Source organism: Trachurus trachurus (genome assembly GCF_905171665.1).
Source record: "Trachurus trachurus genome assembly, chromosome: 7".
NCBI classification, from domain to species: domain Eukaryota; kingdom Metazoa; phylum Chordata; class Actinopteri; order Carangiformes; family Carangidae; genus Trachurus; species Trachurus trachurus.
Genome location: NC_139901.1, coordinates 15879411 through 15894392, shown reverse-complemented (window position 1 = coordinate 15894392; position 14982 = coordinate 15879411). Strand labels below are relative to the sequence as shown.

The window sequence follows — 14982 nt, the reverse complement described above, 5'->3', positions numbered from 1 at the left end:
CAATCATATATTTGAATGAATATATATTTGATAAATAGAAATTTTAAAAATTACCTTGTAGTCCTCCAGCCTGCATCAGACTGCTGGATGCACGGTCTCCTCCTCCCTGCAGCAAACAAACAAACAGGTGCAGGTCAGACTCTCAAAGACAAAGTCTGCAGCCTCTCCTCTCCTCTCCACCTCAGTGATCTGAGCTCAACTTTACGCGCTAACAGTGAGACACAAACATTTCTCCAAGAAACAAGTGCTGCGAATACGACTGTTACACATGTGAACTTCTCCCCGGTGCGGCGCTGGTGGAGGCTCCGTGCATGTGTCAAACAGCTGCTGGCCGCTGCCTGTCCTGAGGGCAACACGGTTACACACACACACACACACACACACACACACACACACACACACACACACACACACACACACACACACACACACACACACACACACACAAAACACCCTGTAAAGTACAACTTCCAAATGAGCCTTGCACCTATTTACGCCTGCATGTGAATTAATGAAGTTAAAAATAGCCTCTGCAATTCGAGCGCTTTTTGGCACAACACATGATAAGGTCGCACCAACAGCTTAAATACATAGTCCGTGTTAATGTGCAAATTCACAAATCTCGTGGTAACATTAAGACAAATACGCATGATAAAAAAAAATATTATTGTTAATAATGGTAATATTAATAACAACAATACCAGTAGGCCTAATAATAAAAAATAATAATAATGAATTCATTGTTATAATAGGACCTTGACCTCACCATACCTCGGTGTCCACCGCCGGTTGGAGAAAACCAAGTTGTCGCTGTTTAAAGGGCAAAAAAATCCAAGAAGGTGCTGGCAGGAGCTGAATGGGGCGGGTGGGGTGGGTTGTGTGCGTGTGTGTGTGTGTGGTGGGGGGGGTGAGGAGGGGGGACGATGGTAAGGGGGGAGGGAGGGAAGGTGAGATTGTGAGGAGAGAGCAGGAGGAGGAGGAAGAGGAGGAGGGGAAGAGATAAGTGATCTAAAGGGGAGACGATAGGACAAAAAAGTGATGATGATGAATACATTGGAAAGTTTTTTGGCCCCGGCGAGGGTGTCAGATTGAATGGCCTGTGCGCATGTGCGAAGGTGTCCAAACTGACAATGCTGGTGAGATGAAGATAGTGTTGTTGCTGCTTCTGGGCTCACGGAGGACGACGAGAGGAATCTACAAGCCGACAAGATGAGATCCAAGGCGAGGGCGAGAAAACTGGCCAAAAGTAGGTCTTCTTTTTCACCCTTCTTATCGCTTTCAGCCGCCGGCTTCTCAATCCCCGGGTCTGTAGATGTCCACTGTGTGTCCTTGTCATTTGTCATATCCTTAAAAAAAACAGAGGAGGGGGCGACTCTTTGTCCAGAGATAACTTTTTTTGTTGTTGCTGCTGAAAGTGAGTCCCGCTCCGGCGGCGCAGCCTCGTTTCCCCTGCCTGCATGCTGCGGTCTTTGGCTTCGTTTGGTTCTCCCCGTGTCAGAAAGTTTCATGTGTGATGAGAAACGCCGCTGGTGCTTTCGCTGCTCTCAACTGCTGTAAAAGAGAGAAACACTACCGTCCCAACATTTGAGCTCCATCTCGTTCATTAGCTCTTTTCGGTTTTGTCGGAGGTTCAGTGTGAGGCGGAAGATTTCGTTTCCCCTAGAAAGTTACCAAGAAAGTTGTCGAAATGGATAGTAACTTTTTCTTTTTTTTTTAGAGCCACTTCCAAGTCTTGTGAAATAATATTCCCGGCTTTTGAAATAGTGGGCGCTGTGGCACTGCTCTGCTGCTGCTGCTGCTGCACAGCTCACACCGAGGCGAGCTGAGCGCACTCTTTCTCTCGCCTGCGCGCGGAGACGCCAAGAAGTGAATTTAGACAGAAAGAGCAAATATTTTAATGCAGATTTTTTTTCTCCCACCCTCTGTAGCCCGATGCTGCTTTCACCGCATAAGATATCGCTCTATACGGCAACTTAGCTCAGTCCCAGGGCCCTCGAACTGCTGCAGACTGGTTCCTCCTCCAGGGAATGCCAATCAATAATGCGTCTTGTGCAAGAAAGCGCCCATACTACTACAACTACTGCTGCTGCTGCTCAGTGGACTGCTTGCTCGCGTCATACGGAAAATTCATGTATTCAGTTTTGTGATCGTGAGCACTTTGTTGTTGGAAAAGGAGCATGTTTATTGTTTGACATTTGTTTATTGTTGGTGGGCTGATTTATGAATCGCCTTCATTTCCAGCGTCTCTTTTTTTTTTAAGTCCTGCACGAATGCACTTTGTTTTCTACGGACACTCATGTTGGTCAATCTCCCTTTTTTATTATTATTTTAAATTCACAACTCACTTGTAAGACGGCCAACAACATAACATTCACGTGGCTCTGTTTGCATTTCCTTTTGTGTTGTTGTTCTATTTTATAAACAGCGAGTTTCGATTGGTGGTTGTTGTGTATAGATGCAGAGCTGACACACAGGGAAGCGTCTGTGTTGTTTTCAGGAGTTATTAAAAGTTTTGTTGCTGAGCTTCAGTCCATGTTTACAGGCCTTTAAAAACCTTGTAACTTTGCCAAAGCCACTGGCCTCCCTCATTCAACATGAACCTGGATTTTAGCATTGGACATTAAATTATTAACATTTATATTTCAGATCATTCAGATAAATAAATATTCATGTACAGAATTCCAACCCAATCTGAAACGTGTTTATTTCAAATTACCATAGACCTCCTAATGCGTTTTTAAAAATACTACCTCCTCCTCCTCGAGATGGGATTATTATTACATATTTAGCGCTCATGTCTTCAGATAAATGATAACAATGTACACAATAATAAACACAGTTTATAGTTTTAATGGTTTTGTGTTTTTTTTATTTTATTTTTTTGCAGTCATGTTTTTGTTGTTACTCTTGCATGCTCTGTGTGTTTGGTTCACAGGGATCAAGTTTAAAACAAAGAAAGAAAGGGAAAGAAAAACTAATGAAAAGAGACGAAAAGCAAAAAAACAAAACAAAAAAAAACGCTAATTGGGCTACTTTGTGAAAATACTTAAACATGTCGAGGATCCCGCTTCTCGCCAGTAATTGCACTTGGTCTTGATCTCTAAACAGCCTTGATAGTCTGTTGATCCGGGTGCTAATGAACACAAATACCTGGCTTTGTGGCACTCTCCACATCGGACCACTGGAAGTCTCTGCAGCCCAGAGGCCTCAGATCTGTTGTGTTGCAGCGGTGGGAGAGAGAGGGGGGGAGAGAGGGAGGGAGAGAGAAAGAGAGAGAGAGCAAAAAAAACATAGCAGGCATGAAAAATATCTTAACATTCAAAACATGCAGGCCCACAACTTTTGAATACAACGCGTGGGAATATATTCTACTCTCGCTTTTCCTCCTTTTTCTGCCGCTTAGGCAAAACAGCCTGCTCTGGCCTGTAGCTGTGTACAGTAGGCCCAAAGTAATATCCAAGCAGCTGCTTTATCATTTTATTTTTAACTTCCATGTGCAGGCCCGGGCCCTGCACACGGCAGACGTGCACACATGGACTGCACGTTAAGACCATGACACTGTAGAAACCTGTGACTCCACAGCGCTCACTACTAACGCTTGGGTTTTAATAGGGGCTCGCATTGATTAGTCCATGCAGTTTCACTGGTTTATTTACACAGGCCAAGGCTGTAGGGTCACGATTAAGTGAGTGTCAGCGTGTTTGGATGATAATGTGATATCGCCTTCACAAGTCATAAGTGGGCTTTAATATTATTATCATAATTATGATCATTATTTTAAAGAAATATCAGTATCCTCGCCCTGTTCCTTACATGTTTATATTTTTTGTTTTTGAATTTATTATTAGGTGAACAATTTAATTCAGATTAAAGGCTGCGCATCGCACTGATTCTCATTACAATACATTTTAATATGACTGGTGTCATATTAATTTACAATGTGAAATATTTTCTCAGATTTTTTTATTCTATTTTTTTTTTTTAAATAAATGAAGAAATCCTTTGGCTCGCGCGAGCCCTAATATCACATGCAGTTTATCCAAGATAACGGCTGTGATATGGGAATGGACACACGCAGTGTAGCAGAGATCATTGCAGCAAAGCCACAGTGAAATGGCTTTTTGCATTGACGATGCATTAGTATGTGAGTCTGTGTGTGTGTGTGTGTGTGTGTGTGTGTGTGGGGTGGGGGTTCTGTTCTGCTCGGCCCATGTGCAGCTTTAAATTGGCTTTAGATCAATTAAGACTTCCGGTTGTGAGAGTGTAGATTTTTTTTTTTTTTTTTTTTTACCCGGTAGCTATTTTTCACCGGAGCCCACAGGTGACACACACACACACACACACACACGCGCTTTCTCCTGCACCACAAAAAAACACTCCCCTAAAGAAAACTAAAGAAATGTAATTCCTATAGAAAGATGTGAGAGCTTTCCACACGTGCGTGCGGAGAAACTGGTGGGAGTTAAATCCACTCTGATTCAAACCGCAATTTAACACACGAGATTGATTTTTTTTTAAACCTGTTATGTTACTGTTGCCGTCTGCCTTATCAAGTCAATAAAATGAAAGGTAGCGCCACGTGTTTTTTTTTTTGTTTTTTTTTTACGACCAGTTCCTTTCTCAATTTTTTCAGTTTTTTTTGTGTGCTGATTTTGCACTGAATTAAACTACCACCACAACTACTCCCACCTCCACCCTCACACCATCCACTCTGCACAAATGAACACAATTTATGACAATTTTCCTCTCATGCACCCTCCTCTGACTCTCTCCTGTTTTTGGCCTACATACACCATTTGCCAGATATTCTATTGATCTCTGTGTTAAAGGCCCTTATTAGATGGACTCCCAGTCATGAACTTGGCCTGGCTCAACAGCTTCTGATGTTTTGACAGAAGTAATAAAACCCAACCCATAACACTTTAAAACCAACAATGGTAGCTATGTTGAACTTCTGGCTAAACGCTCAGGGTCTCGTGCAGGCTCCCATGTATAAGTGCTATGCAGCTGTAATGTGTGTCAGATAGTGGTCCTTCATGTTCACAGATTAGAGCCCGAACATAAAAATGATAGGATCATCAAACGAAAGGGAAATGTAACGTACAGTAGTGACCGCAGTCCACTGGCTGATTTTTATGCCTTTATGAAACTGTAAATTTCAGTTTTAGTCGCTTTTATTTTGAAATGAGAGCATCAGGAAGCATGAACACCACTGAAATTCCTAGAAACCTGGTCGAGGTCTCTTTAGAAGACATTTTTGTGCTGTAGTTAATTGATGTAGATTGATGATGACTGTGCAGTGCCACCAAGCCATTGTTAATAATTCTGGTTGAATTTGAATTTCAGCCTGAGTGGTGATAACACACAATGAAAAATACCAGTGAAATCTTTACATTATCGCTGTAGACCATTCAGAGATAAGAATGCATGGGAAACCTGAGACTCTTGTGGTTCCATGAAACCCATTTGCATTCACGTGTGATGATGTGAACGATCCTTGCTGCTCTCCGAATCAACACCACTTTCACAGTTTTGTTTTGTGTCTGCATTGATACACACAGCCACAGCAGTTCATGTGATATCAGATTGTTTATGTAGGTTTTGTGTTTGAGTGTCTTTCTTTTTTTTTTGGAGGTGGGGGCGTGGGTTCCAATTTCCACAAATGTTGTTCACCATCATATTATGGACACAAAGCAATATTTGTAAAAAAAAAAAAGAAAAATTAAAGTTTATGCTACCATGTGACTTCATTAACATTCTAATCTAGTGGGCAATTCTGATTTTAGCAACGTTTGTGTCAAATTTTGAAGAGATGAAAACATATGCAGCATAACTAATTGGATCAGTTTGCATTAGGCGCACACAGTATGCTACATAAGTTGATGATGAAAGTTTGTTGAGTCGTAGTTTTTCGCCGAGGCGTGTGCACATATAAGATAAACCTCAGTGTGTGTTGTCAGCAGTATCAGTAAACAGGCTCTTGCTCTTCTATCCATATCGATTTCTAGGGTTGGTTCCTCATCTTTGTGTGTTCAGTAAAATATCTATGTACTGTATGCATAAGGCAGCTGTCGTCTCTAAACATACTGTGTGTTATCTTCTGTGAGTGACAAACTTCTTTTGTCACAACACTGAAAACGTTCAGGCTCTTTTATTCGTAACGCAGCCGTAAATTTGCCTATTTGTAACATATTAATTTGTTGGATGGGAAGTTTCTTTGGGTAAGGTTTCGGGCATTGTTATGGTTAATTCAGTGTCAAGCCACTGTCTGTGGCAGTAACATATGGTCCACATTTGGTTCACATAATATGGTACAAATAAAGATGCATTGCCTTTTGTAACCATATCTTCAAATTTGCTGTGAGAGCCGACTCTTGAAAAATGTTCTTTCCAGTAAAGTATTCCTATTACCCTGAAATGTGGAGGACAGTGCAGTCTGAAGTCTCACTACTGCTTACTTGTCCTAAATCTTTGAAACAGTCAGCCAATAAAGAAAACGTTCATGATCTCTTCCACCTGTGCGGGGAATAAACTGAAGAAAGACTTAAAATTTAAGGAACTTGTTACCCTATGAATTACTGGGGCTTTAAAGCTGTAAAGAGGGAAGATTAATTTACTGGAGGATATTCAACTGATATATTACAACTGTTTGTTTAAATAGTCTGTTTTATGACTGTTCCACTGACAAATTTCTAATGTTTTCTTTCTCTAACTACAGTTTTACTCCCTCTCTTCCTGTCTCACTTCTGTCAGTTCAGTGCTTTTATTATTCAGACTCTCACTGTTGTAATCGTGCTGTTGTTTTGCCTAAATATCCCTCGGAAAAGAGGTGTCCAACATCTGAACAAATACAAGAGCCATAAAATGTAATAAACCTGGATGGGATAAATGTGGATGTTGAAATAACTCTTGAATGGAGCTCAGACTATGTAGATCATTTATATACATCGTTTAGCTGTTTCAACACAACATCTTAAAGACATGTTTTTATTCTAATTTTACCACTGCTAAGGAAAATACGATGGCCAAGAGAGGAAAGGTAGATGGCCACACACACACATGTAAGACTTTTGTACTGATTTAATAATCCATATTCAGCATTGTGTCGGCTTAATTCATTAACCGGCCGAGTATCTCACTCTGCTACAGCTCTGACTGTGAAGAAGAAGAAATGACTGGGCAGCAGATTGCTGAATGCTAAATTTTTTAAAACCTTTGACTGGTTTCACAGTTCCCTCCACGCACGCGCCTTCACAGCCCATACGTTCACAGTAATGCAGTTGGATCCTCGATGGACACACACACATGCACACACCTTAGTGGTGACAGATTTTTGGACATTGGTATGATTTAACCCCAATCAATCACAGACTAGAAAGGTTGAGTGTAAATGTCACCCAAACAGCAGGAGCTGGCACTGTTGGCTGGCTAAGTGTGTGTGTGGTGTGTGTGTGTGTGTGTGTGCCATTTTGTACAGTTGTTGGAGGTCCTGTCACTGTTCCGAGCTTTGACCTTGGCTAAGTCTGGCACAGCGATGGGTGGGCACATCTTACACCTGGACACATGCACACACACACACACACACACACACACACGCGTTTCACCCTCATGTTTCCTGCCTGGTCTCATGCTGGCTAAGTCAAATTTTGAGTTGACATACAAATACCAATGCATTAAGCTCTTGCACATGGCTCTAAATCCCATTCATTCCATTGATACGTTGACCTCACATTATCCAGTTGGCAAATATGCCTCTTTCCCGCCTTGCACCATGACCTCCATCCACCATGTTTGTAAAAACACAGCAATCTCCCAATCATTTGGCAAAGTAGACGGTGGTATGCCGGAGAGAGTTAAAGATATATCCCCGATGTTTTCTTTTTTAGCAGCACCCTGTTTTTCGTCTCTCCTCATACCCTTCATTTTCAGCCTGCAGATGGGGGCAGGGTCTTGTTTAAAAATAGCCGGGCGGCGTTTGGAGAGCGGTATGTGTTGGCGAAAAAAAGGGGGTTCAAAAAATGAAAAGTCATTACACTGCAGTTAAATGCATTTTGTCTTGACCTGTGGCTGCTTATCAGGTTACGTCTCACCACTGCCGGGCCGAGCCTAGAAGATTCCATCCAGCCTCTCAGGGCTAAGAATACACCGCGGCTGCCGGAGTCATCCCATACCTCATCTTTACTTCTTCAGCACGCTGATTAATGCTAAATGATTATCTCTCTGTGTGTCTGGTGTGATTGTGCACCACCCGCTGTTAAACAGTGTGTGTTGTTTGCAAAACAAGGGGCAAATGTGTCGAGTCCCTAATTAGCCTGCTTAAGCAGCCCTCATGATTCCTCCTTGCATTGTGATATCCCCGGGATTGCTCAGCATTGTGACTAGTCTTATCTGGGTCTAATCCCGATTTGTTTGGCATTAGCCTGTTCGCGTTCTCTCTCCCTCTCTCCCTCTCAGTCTTTTCTTTTAATTTCTTCATCTGTCCTTATCCCGCTCTGTTCCCTTTATCCATTCCTGAACCTTCTGTCCTTTATGTTGTCCTCGCTTTCATGCACGCCATGTTCCCTCTTTTCTGTTCAGCAAGACTTTGTATCTTGATGTGAGGACAGTTTTCAGTGAACGGCTGGACAGAGATTTTCAGTTGCCAATTAGTGGTTTTCCGGATGAAACGTATTGATATTATCTTGCATTTCTGCTGCACAAATAAATTAATTGAAGGAAGTTGTAACAAAATGAACAAAGTTTTGTACAGTTTGGTCTCATTGCACTGCAAACAACTGCTCTAACATGCCTTGAAATTAGCTAATGCAGTGATGTAATTTCAGCTAGTGGCATACAGTAACGCCTCTTATTTTTTTAAAAATGTATTTATTTAAAAAAAAAAATCAAATACATGTGATACCTTTGCATTTTAATGTCAGGGTGACACACGGCCAACTCAAGGTATAGGCTGGCTGTCAAAGTTAATGTGATAACACTAAAAAGATAAGTTTTGAACAAACAAAACATGTGCAATTAATGTGATTAACTATGGACACTCGTGATGAATCATTATCTCTATTTGAATGGATTGACAGCCATAGTTATTGATAATTATATGTGGTGAAATGTTGAATTTAATTCATTCTTAGCGAAGAAGAGTATTTTGTACTTCTGCAGTTGTTGTTGCTCTTCTCTCCACACACACACACACACACACACCCCTTGGTCGCAGTCCAAATCTGGCACTGCTGATGATGGCCCATCCTGTCCAGATACGATAAGCAGACAAACTGCTCTGTCCCCAGGGCTGTTTGTCTGCCGGTCTCCGACACAGACAGTGGTGTGTAGAGGCGGCGTGGCTCTAAACTCCTCTTGCCTGGCTTCTCTTTCATCAGACCGCCAGTTCAAAGTCTTGGCTCCATCTTCACTTCTATCTCTTCTCTCCCACTCCTCCCTCCAACCCTCCTCACCGCCCTTCTCGCCGTGTTTCGTCATTACCACAAAGATGGGCACGCAGTGTCTCATTAAAGCGGATTAGAGACATCTCCACGTCTCACGGGGGCCAAGCGGGACGTTTCTCTTCTCTAGTCCCCCCCCCCCTCCCACACACACACACACACACACACACACACACACACACACACACACACACACACACACACACACACACACACCCCTACCCCACCCTTTTCTCTCAGAGATCAGGTTCTTTGATTTGGCCAGATAAAGACCTCTTTCATGTCGGTGGGGACGGTTGGCGATTACACTGTCAGGCCCATCGTTTTGGTGAGTTTGACAAATTTGCCGTGCTGGGTGGGGCGGGTGTGGGGATTGTGCTGGGATAGAGTTGGGGGGGGGGGGGGGGGGGGGTGTACAAGGAGATTCACAGTAATTGAGCTGTCATTATTCAGTGACCCTGCCAGGCGCTAGCGCGTAGGGCTAACCAGTTCTCTATTTGTTTAATACTTGGCTAACTTTCTTTGTGAGTATGATGGATAGAAGGAGAAGGAGGGAGAGGGGGAGAGGGTGGAAGTGGGGAACCGGTCCCCAGATGAATGCCTCTGCTTATTTGACCACCTCTCTTGAGTGCTGCTGTCCATGAAAATTGGCTCCACCACATCCCTGCTGTAAGTTTCTTTTCTCACTCAGCTCCTCCCCGGTGCAACACAATTAGGCCCGTATCACCGGCTGCCATTTATTTTCATACAAAATGAAAACTGGTGGCATGTTGATTACAGAACTCCCCAGAGACAAAGGGCCACTATTGGTGTGGTTTAATTTCATTAAGTAGAGTGTGGTGCACTGGATAAATATATTAAGAGCTGCCTCTTATTGCAGGCCCTGCATTTACCTCAGCCACTCTGTATGCTAAACAAATCCTTTGGTGATGCAGTTGAGGAATTGGAGTAAATCTCCTGAAATGGTTTGGTTAAAATCAGCCACATTTCCACGAAAGGTTTGGATGTTTTTGAACTGCAGTTTCCTGTTTGCGCTGGTCATTTTTGTGAAGTGCCCTTTGAAAAACAAATACATCTCAATGTGTTTTCTTTTCATTTATTTTTTGTATTAATCAGCCAGTGCTGAAGCTCCCAAATTCTGTGATGATGAATTAATACTTCAGAGTACCTTTGAACAAATAGGTGAGGAACCACTCTCATTTGGCTGTTACTGGGTATGGGCTGTGTATTTGAGATGTGGCTGAGCGAGAGGCTGTCTGGTGTGAGTGAGTGAGTGAGTGAGTGAGGGAGAGGGAGGAAAGTCTTTTCCTGGCAGGATAGTGTGACTGTATTAGTCCAGAGATTTTGATGAGGGAAATAAGAGCCGTCCTCGTTAACCTGGAGTCAGATTGGTTGTGAAGTGATGAGTTGGGCGGAATGTGTGTGTGTGTGACCGTTCATGCGAGTGTGTGTGCACTTGTTTGCGTGTGTGTAGGTGTTGGAGGGGTCTCGGCTAAAACATTTCAAGATGGCCCATTAGCCGGCGCAGACCCGTCCCCTCCCGACACTAGGATTCCTCTGTGCTGACCCCCTCTCCTCCAACCCTCCACCTCTCAGCCCCTCTGTCCCAGAGGCCCCCATCCTCATCCTGCCAAGTGTACGGTTCCAAAGTAACGATGAAGCTGCCTGCGTGTGAAAATATTGAATTGCAAAAACATCCCTGGGTGAGAGGGTGTGTGAATGGAGCTTTCAGCGCTGGGCCCGACCCGGGCGCTGCGCTACTGACTGACGGACAACAAATGGCATTTTGTGTCCAGAGAGGGAGAACGAGGGGACAGAGAGAGGGGAGAGAGAAAAGAAAGGAAGAGGAGATACACACTGAGAGGAGGGGTGGGGGGTGGGGGGGGGGGTCTTGAGGGTTTTCCTCCAAACCTCTTCAGGCTGGGGCCCTAAATGCAGGTCTGAAATGCCTTATCACATGACCTGTCTGACCTTTGGCCCCCACTCAGCTCAGGCTGTCAGGCTGCTCTCCAACGGGGAACACAAAGCCCCACAGCCTCAAAGGCCACCATTCACCCCCCTGTGTAGCCATACTCCAAAGGTAATAGGTAAAAGTAATGTCAGTGACCTCCACTTTCCCTCACTCTACAGGAGGGCAAAACTCTTAAGATTCCCTGATAATGTCAAAGGCACAGAGTGGCCATTTTGGCTCCTTATCCACTGCCTCACTTTAGCTCCCATGAGATGCAGTGAGAAGCTAGTGAGCTACCACTTTGTGGCAAATCCATTCTTTCAGTCGAGGAGACGTTTCATATAACATTTCATGCCGCAAAAACCGACAGGGACCGGGAAGGAAAATGATAGAAATGATTAAAAATAACATGGCATTGTTTTCTGTTGTTATACACTGGGAATATGGTAGTTGTGTAACTCCGCTCTATGTGTTATCTCAGTGTGTGTGTGGGACATGAGTGAATTTCTGATGTCTCAGAAGACTGGCTGGGTCAAACTATGACCATAACCTCCTGTCTTGCTTTGCAACCCACATACTGGCATTTCTCTCTGTCGCTCCTCTGACCAGTCCAGGATTCTTTCTTCTCTTCTCTTCTCTCTTTCCCCTCCTTCTCTGGAACACTGGAGTTTCTCTCTCTCTCCGGTCTCCTTTGAAAAGATGCGGCGTCTTTGTCCGGCCTGATAAAGGATGCCATAGTTCCCCTTTTCCCCTTCTTTGTGGCCTGGGGCTGGCGGCTCCTGTAGAAGTGCAAATGGTATCCTCTCGGAGGGGCTATCCCCGCAGGCCCTGGAGGGCCCTCTCTCTCCTCCAGGCTTGGCTAATTACCACCCCCCACCACCACCAACCCACCAACTCTCCAACACACACACACACACACACACACACACACACATATAGCCCCCACCGGCTCCCCGGTCCCTGGAACCATGGACTGCACATTCCCACAACCAGCACCTGGCCTTCTTTTCTCCTGGCCTGCTTTGATGGCTGACACCCCAGCCTACCCCTCCCTCCTTCCTCATCCTCCTCTTCTCTCTGCCCCACTACCTCATCTCTCTTTCCCTCCCTCCCTTTAACTTCTCCCTCCCTCCCTCACTTCTCTCTCTTACTGACTCTCATTAATAGAGGTTTTAAATTGCTTTCTGACCCTGACAAACTACTCTTGTTGAAAAGGGAGATGTTGAAGAGGAAGGGCAGCAGGCGTGAGGTGGGGGTAGTAGGGGGGTGGGTGGGGTGGGGGTTCAATTCTTTGTGTTTATATATCTATAGTCCATTATATAATTTGTCAGATTGTGTGAATTCGGCTAAAGAGCATCCGATCCACTGCCCCCAGAGATGGGATATGGTATTTTGTAAATGGTCAGAAAAAGCACAACATAGCCTGTAGAAATGAGTTCTCAGCAGACATTTAACCACACTGGGTGGTTGTAGCTTATGTTAACATATGATATTTTGTAGAGTTAAAGTAAGACAGAAGTGAAGGTTGGTGGTTTATTTACACTATTGCTGTCTTCCATGTCAAATGAATGGGTAAAATGAAAATATAGAAATAAAACATAACTTTTTATTACTTATTCCTTCCATTCCAAGGAGACTTGGTTTGAGACAGACTTTGTTTAAAAAGGTTTTAAAATTATATTGCACGTAGAGTTCTGTGGTTAAAAATACTTGACCAGTGGTTGATGCAGATTAAGTTGACTTTCTGCACCAGCAAGGCACACACACACCCACACACACGTTTCTAATTTAGTTGCGTATTTGCGTTCTACTAGCCGTGGGCCTAATCAATAACCTGCCCCAGTGGATTTGGCCAATTCATAGCTGGCCTTTGTGCGGTCTAGCGATCCCAGCGAGGGCATTTGGACAGCTTTCTGAGGAAAACAAATAGCTCTATTACGAGCTTGCGTCCCTGTGATGCTCTGTGTCCCAAAGGCAAAGTGTTGGCCCTGTATTAATTGTACATTCTCCGCACAGGAGAGGATGGCTTTTCAGCATTAACACACGTTCACCTGGCTGAGCCCAGAAGCAAGAGTGCTTTGCAATTACTGTATAGGAAATTGTAATTTATAATTAGAATAAGTCACACCAACAAATTTACTCATAACAACATACTGTTTTCAGTTTTTTAAGAGTAAGAGTCTTGATCACTGGGCTAATTAATGCTAGCGTGCAAATCCTCCAGCATTTCAGCTAATTGCTTTTGCAGTTTAATTTAGATCCTGTTTAATTTAAATACAATGAGTATTCAGGTAATGTGGGTTTTCAGCTGTTTTGTTGAATTACTTGGATGAAGCTAACACAACTGTCAGTGGAGCATTACATTTATTTCACAAGGCACTTCATGATTAATTTCTACCAAAGTCAGATATAGACAAAATATTGAAGAATAATATTGTTTGATTGTTATGTTCAGATATTGAGAGTTGAATAAACTTGATCTGCTAAATAAGGTGGGTCACATATTTTAAAGGCTTGAAACTTTTCATTGTTGAGTATCAACCTTCCTTGTAGTTCATAACCATGCATGATGGACTGGCACACACACTCACACATAAATCCCTGTTCAGCCAAGCAGTGGTTGCGTGTCCTGTATGGAGTGTCAATACAACACAGACAGAAGCAGTGGGTGGTAGTAGGAGCTGCACACACCCAGACCAGTTACACTAGTGTAGCTGAGTTTGGCTCTGGTTTGTAAGACTGGGATTAGCTCAGTTATCATACAGACTTGGAACAGGACAAACATCTTAGCAAGCTTAAAGAAAACGTTCAGCTGACTTTTAATGTTTTACCTAAAACCTGATCTAATAAACACCACGAGGCCATTGATTTAACTGACGACTAAAAACCAAAGACTGTTCTAGTTAAAACACAAAGAACTTAACCCTACATTCTTTCTATAAGAATTAAGTCTTGTCTTGCCATCCAGTCTGGACATCCTAAGTATCTTTCTGTTGCTGCCGTCTCCCAGTCACAGCTGCCCTTCTCTGTACAGTTCACACATCATCACCTATAGGGCTGGGATGATGTCATGAGCTGGGCCGCTTCTTCTTTGTCGGCCTCGACCATAACGACCATCATTTGGATGTTACGTCTATGTTGGATCATCCAGGCTTTAAAGTGATATTCCACACTTGGATACTTTTACACTGTAAGATAGCAATTTGTGACAATTTGATGAATTCCACGAGTTAATTTTTTTTTTCCTCAGGAAGTGTTTTCATAGGGAATGTGCTTGAACTTGTTCCACTGATATGAATCCTACTGTTGGAGAGGAGCATTAGTCTTATTTAACAGTTGAAACGTCTCATGTCTGATCTGCATTGTAAAAAAAAAAAAAAAAAAAAAAGATTTCACTTCTTATAAAAGCGTCTCTACACAAAACTTTTTGCACTTTTAGTAGTTCGCCACATCTCAATCACTCAGACGTCACTGTCTCAAAAGCCTGAGATGCTACATTTAGTATTTCTATAGTTTGGTTTAAGGAGAGGCTTCCCGAGTCTCATGTCTCCCTCACTCTCCACCTCTCTCCTCATCAAGTCTAGCCACATCCTC

At 43.3% G+C, this 14982-nt stretch overlaps 1 protein-coding gene across 1 annotated transcript in view; it reads left to right on the top strand.

Moving 5' to 3' along the window:
- Window positions 1-1141: 1141 nt before the first annotated feature.
- prdm16 (PR domain containing 16) overlaps window positions 1142-14982 on the top strand; it is a gene marked incomplete at its 3' end in the record, with an annotated part of 172804 nt that continues 158963 nt past the window's right edge. The window contains exon 1 of the mRNA XM_083975148.1: window positions 1142-1246. Coding sequence (XP_083831274.1) covers window positions 1210-1246 — 37 coding nt within the window. The 5' untranslated portion in view covers window positions 1142-1209. The remainder of the gene's footprint in view (window positions 1247-14982) is intronic.